Raw genomic sequence first — 5,982 nt, forward strand, 5'->3', positions numbered from 1 at the left:
TTTTTTTTTTTTTTTTAACAATGAGAATTCTTTTGTGTAAATTTAATTTTTCTTCATTTAGGATAATAAATTAAAATGCTAGTTGTCTTTGATACACTGCTGAGCTAATTACCTGAGAGTAACAAGATGAAAATGAGGATTAAATATCTCACATGTTGTTTATTACATAGTTAACATTTATTGCCAGTCAAGCTAAATTGTGTTACCTTTGTATGGCAGGCAGTGCAGTCTGAAATTCTCTTGAGTAATTGATATGGCTCTTGCTGACTGGGGGGGGTTCAGTATTTGAAACTGCCTTGTGGTGCCCCACGTTGGGCGCCATATGTCGGAGACTTTGTCCCCGATCACGGATTACTGGGGGGCAGAACAGGCAGGGTCTCAAGGTGGGAGCGGCATCAGTAAGCAGAGATCCTAGAAAAGGGGGGAAAAAGGGAGCGGGCGGAAAGACACAGGAATTGGAGTTGGGTGAAAGTCATCCTGCTCTGCCTTCAGCAGAGGTTTATTTTATACATTTCAAGCAGGCAGAGGGATGGTATTAGCATATGAAATGGGCTGAGATCATGATCACCTTTTTTCTAAGAATAGTCTGAGGTCATTTTGACCTTTGAGATTATTACATTTTTAAAATCAATCTATCAAGGTTTTTGTAATCTCAGCCCATTTCATATGCTAATGTCATCCCACTGCTTGCTTGAAATGTTTAAAATAAACCTCTGCTAAAGGCAAGAGCAGGAAGACTTGCACCCAACTCCGATTCCCGTGTCTTCCTCACCCCCGCTCCCCTTTCCCCCCCTTTTCTAGGAATCTCCACTAGCCGCCGCCACTCCCACCTTGAGACCCTGCCTGTTCTGCCCCCCAATAACCCGTGATCAGGGACAAAGAGTCTCCGACAGCCTTGGAAATGAGAAGACTTGGTTAGAAGGCACATCAACAACCAAGTTGTCTGGGACATCTTTGCCACTGTTGGGTGGCATGTGGACACAGGTTGGGCTGTATTGGTCATGAGTTCATGCTGACATTGCTGAAGCTGGGAAAGCTTAGATGACAGCCTTAGACGAACATTTTCTATTACTGGTAATAAACCATGATATGCCTTGTAAATAGCAGCATCTTAAAAATTCATTGAATTAGGTCAGACATAACTTTTTTTTTTTAATATAAAGGCAGATTCCTCCTGCCTTTGGGTAGGGGTAAGTAGAGGTGACACTGAAGCAGAAACTTGAGTATCTGAACTATCTAGCCAGGACTATAAGCAAAGGTAGTAACAGCAGGAGCAGTTGTCAGGTGCTAATAACTCTGTATGCTCATGGGTTTTCATCCTGTTTGTCACCTTGTATCACCAAGCTTTTTTTTCCACCTATGTTCTGTTGCCCTTTGATATCCAAGCTTAGTGATTGAAAACAATGTACAGTCATTTCACTGGCTGGTTTGATACCAGATCTGTTTGGAAAATACTGGTATAAATTGTTTTTATATTCTAGTGGAATGTTTCATTTAAAGAAATCTGTGGCCATATCGTTTAAAGCACTTGTACTGCCTATATTTGTTTTTTAAAGTTTATATTTAAGAATTCTTTACTGAGTAAATTGTTTGGTTCCTGTATTTGCATAGGAAGGGGTATATAATTCCTATGTTTTGGGTGACAAGTAGTGATGGATTTATTCAGAAATTTAGATTGTTAAATTCTGATTATATATATCCAGTTTTCTTTAATGAGATGGAGTATGTTCATTTTCTTACTTAAAAAACTGCATATTAAAAATGGATCTTTTTTTGCTAGCTTGTATTCTAGGACTTTTTGTAACTTAACATGATTTTGTATGGATTGTGGAATTTTAAAGCTGCTCTGCAGCTTTAAGTGTGGGTATAATGTGTTGATGAAAACTGAAGATTTGCTCTAAATGAGAAAACTTTGCTACCAAAAGCTTTTTAACACTGAAAAATAAGTTGTGTGAGCTTACCCTTACCCTGAAAATAGTTCTAGTGAGCGCAGATAATTTACATGTCATTTACATAATATATTTACCACCTGGAACTTATTGTAAACTGAAATGTCGGCAGTCAGGTGCCTATGTTAGGTTGTACTGCTACTAGCTACATGTGAAAATATTTTTCTTCAATTTAGGCGTTTCCCATGATGAACTGCTTGAATTAGCAAAGTTTCATTTTGGTGACTCTCTGTCCACACACACAGGAGAAATACCAGCTCTGCCTCCCTGCAAATTCACAGGAAGTGAGGTAGGGCAAGCCACTTAAGCTAGAAAAGTCTTTTGCGTTTCTTATATTTGTGGTTTACAAAAATGTACATGACTAACAAGAGTAAACTGGAAGAAATTAAAATTGAAACTTAGGAAAGGATGGCCTCATTTCTTACATTCTTTCCTATTCCAGATTAACTAACTGCCTGTTTTTCTTAAGGAAGCAAGATTTTAATAGCACTGTTACAATTTGGTCTTTCTGTGCTTTTTCTTTGGCACTATACCCATCTCATGCTATAAAGTTTAAAAGTAACTTCATTTTGAAAAATCCCAAGTTTTGATTTTCACTTCAAGTTTACTCTTGGCTAACTAAGTTTGGCCCACAGTGCATTTCTGGGGAATACCTGTTAGAGGAAGATCTTGAAGACAATCAAGCTTTGAGCCTTATGTGGGCTGATGGTCTCCTTAGGGATGATGCTCAAAGTAGTATCTGCAAAGAGGCCTGATGTTGGCAGTTGCATAGAACTGTAAGATTGGCAGTACAGAATATGCTTATGTGTCACTATTAGCTTAAACTGAGATACAAAAATTCAGATTGATAAACAAAAAATATATAAATACAAAAGATATATTTCTACCAGTGAAATAATGTAAAATCTTTTGGACCATGTAATTATCTAGTAACTATGACTACAGTATTTCCATTAGAGATCATTCAGTGAAATTTTTCTAGATTAGATTGTGCAACATGAGGCCTGCTAAGTTTAAAAACTGTCATGGTGAACACTTCATCTTTGCAATTAATTGTACTGGTGAATTTGTTTCTTGTTAAGCATGTTCCATTAGCGAATATCTTCACTGGGGTTCAATTTTCTTTATCTTACTAGATTCGACTGCGGGATGACAAGATGCCTTTGGCTCACATTGCAGTAGCTGTTGAAGCTGTGGGTTGGGCACATCCAGATACCATCTGCCTTATGGTTGCAAACACACTGATAGGCAACTGGGATCGTTCTTTTGGGGGAGGAATGGTAAGTGATGTTAAATAAATACAATGGAAATCTGTAACTTTGACTTTCAAGATATAAACTGACCCTGGTCTGCATCCTGAGCTAGAGAAAAGTAATTTTCTTTGCCATGAAGTTTGTTAGTGGAGTAACTGGCAAAATTTGAATGAGGACAGAATTAATTAATAGTACTATATCACTACCAGTATGCTAATTTTAATAATTATACTAAGGTTAATATCCTTGTTTTTTCAAAGTACACACTAAAAAGTATATAGAATCAAAAAGTATACTTAAAAAAGAGAATAACGCAAATGTGGTAAAATAACAGGGATTTTTGGATAATAGGAATTTATCCAAAGGAAATATTTTGTACTATCTTTGCAATTGCTCTGAGTCTGAATTTTTTTCAAACACAATTTGAAAGTACAATATACTTTGTACATTGACAAAATACATTTCATATAAGTATCTGAGGCTTCACATGCAGCATAATTTCAAATCTTTTAAGTGTACATAGCCTAGAACCCTACACATTGGATTAATTATAGCAGTACCATTTTAAAAGTAGGTTCAGCAACTTGTTAATCACTATTATTTTTACATCATGCATTTCTTTGGGGTGCATGCATTGGGCAGTGAGATAAAGGTAAAATTCATTGAGACTAAAAATTTCACTTATTACTGAGATGTTGTTGGATAAAATGCCTCAGGACATTAACTTTTTGCCAGTTATCTCATTTTGCTCACTGATAATTTCAGCATGTATACCTACATTTCGCTAAGACAGTCTTTTTCCTTACAGAATTTATCTAGTAAGCTGGCTCAGCTCACCTGTCATGGCAACCTCTGCCACAGCTTCCAATCTTTCAATACTTCCTACACTGATACAGGATTATGGGGGATCTATATGGTTTGTGAACCAGCCACTATTGCAGACATGGTACATGTTGTTCAAAAAGAATGGTGAGAAAATAATTTAAATCTAGTATATGATTCATATTTCAGACTAGTTTCCTCTTTACAATGATATTAGCATTTAATTGAGAACGACACTAAGTAGTAGCAGTGGTTGACATTTTTAGATCATATACTTTAGCCTAAAGTTTAAAATAAACTTAATTTTTTGGCTTTAAATGTCAACTAGAAGCTTAGAAAAAAATCTCAAAGCTATCTGCCTTGGAAAGAACAGTGTTAATGAAAAACCTCATGTTGCCATTGTTAAAGAAAAATGTGTTTAATTAGCTAGTATTTTAAGGCCGAAAGGCACACAGCATCTTGAAAAGCTATAAAGCTCTGTATAGCTCCTTACTACCACCATTCTTAAATGGTGCCCTCTAAATAAATTAATTAAATTAGAATCAACTGGATTCTTTTGAAAAATTCACTATGACCCACTGATCTTTACCCAAAGATGGGCATTTATTAAATCTCAAAATGACCATTCTCAAAACATGGTCCATCTATGTTTATATTGTACCTCTGGTGCTAATTATGTCATATCTGAAAAATAGACAATACCAGGTTAGTAATCGGTAATATTTTCTTTGTGTTAAGTTATTGAAGTTATTAGTAATTCCTGCTTTTTACTAAGTGAAAATTATACATGGATTTTGTGGCATAATATATATCATGTTGTAACTAATAAATAAAATACTTGACTTTTTGCTTCTAAATGCCTTTTAGGATGCGACTTTGTACAAGTGTCACTGAAAGTGAAGTTGCACGAGCCAGAAATCTTCTGAAAACAAACATGTTGTTGCAACTTGATGGTAAGAATATAAGATCTAGTTCTATTATCTAGTTGACCCTTGAGCAATGCCGAAATTAGGGGAGCTAACTGTGCAGTGAAAAGTCCTTGTGTAACTTAGGGCTCCATAAACACTTAACCCCAGTTCCATAGCACGGGGGTAGGAAAGACTGGTTTCAGTACTGCTCCCCTCCAACACCAAAATTTAAGAGTACTCAAGTCACTTAAAGTCAGCACTCTACCTACAGGTTCCGCATTTGAGGATTCAATTGCTATCAACTTCGTTGAAACTCAGAATGTGGAACCTGCAGATGGAAGGAAATCCACAAGTGGAACAGTGCTGCTCAAACTCATGCTGTTCAAGTGTCAACTGTATTTGATTTATATTCTGGTATTAAATTTTTCCTTTTCTTTATACAGGTTCAACCCCAATATGTGAAGATATTGGTAGGCAAATGTTATGTTATAATAGAAGAATTCCCATCCCTGAGCTTGAAGCAAGAATTGATGTAAGTAGTGCTTAAAATTTGTTAGATTTTGTGAAAATGGTCCTTGTTACAAAAGCTGAAGTACAGATAGTAAATCCTAAAAAAAGTTGCAGTCAGAGAATTAGTCTTTACAGTGAAATGCTATATGCGAGTTATCTTCTCTATTTCAGGCTGTAAATGCTGAGACAGTTAAAGAAGTATGTACCAGATATATTTATGATAAGAGTCCAGCTATTGCTGCTGTTGGTAAGCTTGTCTCCTTTGTTATGCAGTAAATTGGCCAAATACTTTAAATTCTATTTTAACTTATTTTCCTCTTAAATCCTTAGGTCCCATTGAACAGCTACCAGATTTTAACCAGATCTGCAGTAACATGTGCTGGCTTCGTGGTTAAAAATACTCCTAATTAAAATATTTTGAACATATTATAACAGAGACCTTAAGTTTTAAACTATCAATATCTAAAGAAAAAAAATTAATTTGAAGCAAATACTATCAAACTTTCAAAGGATTGAGGACTATACCAGAGTGAATAGCAC

At 35.7% G+C, this 5,982-nt stretch overlaps 1 protein-coding gene across 1 annotated transcript in view; it reads left to right on the top strand.

Moving 5' to 3' along the window:
- Window positions 1-5,865, top strand: part of PMPCB (peptidase (mitochondrial processing) beta) — a 12,456-nt gene extending 6,591 nt beyond the window's left edge. Inside the window, exons 7-13 of the mRNA XM_004677157.2 lie at window positions 2,126-2,238; window positions 3,086-3,229; window positions 4,011-4,171; window positions 4,892-4,977; window positions 5,376-5,464; window positions 5,614-5,689; window positions 5,773-5,865. Of these exons, the coding sequence (XP_004677214.2) occupies window positions 2,126-2,238; window positions 3,086-3,229; window positions 4,011-4,171; window positions 4,892-4,977; window positions 5,376-5,464; window positions 5,614-5,689; window positions 5,773-5,837 (734 nt within the window). The 3' untranslated portion in view covers window positions 5,838-5,865. The remainder of the gene's footprint in view (window positions 1-2,125; window positions 2,239-3,085; window positions 3,230-4,010; window positions 4,172-4,891; window positions 4,978-5,375; window positions 5,465-5,613; window positions 5,690-5,772) is intronic.
- The last annotated feature ends 117 nt before the right edge of the window (window positions 5,866-5,982 follow it).

Source organism: Condylura cristata, unplaced genomic scaffold (assembly GCF_000260355.1).
Source record: "Condylura cristata isolate star-nosed mole 26May11 unplaced genomic scaffold, ConCri1.0 scaffold00005, whole genome shotgun sequence".
Lineage (NCBI taxonomy): Eukaryota > Metazoa > Chordata > Mammalia > Eulipotyphla > Talpidae > Condylura > Condylura cristata.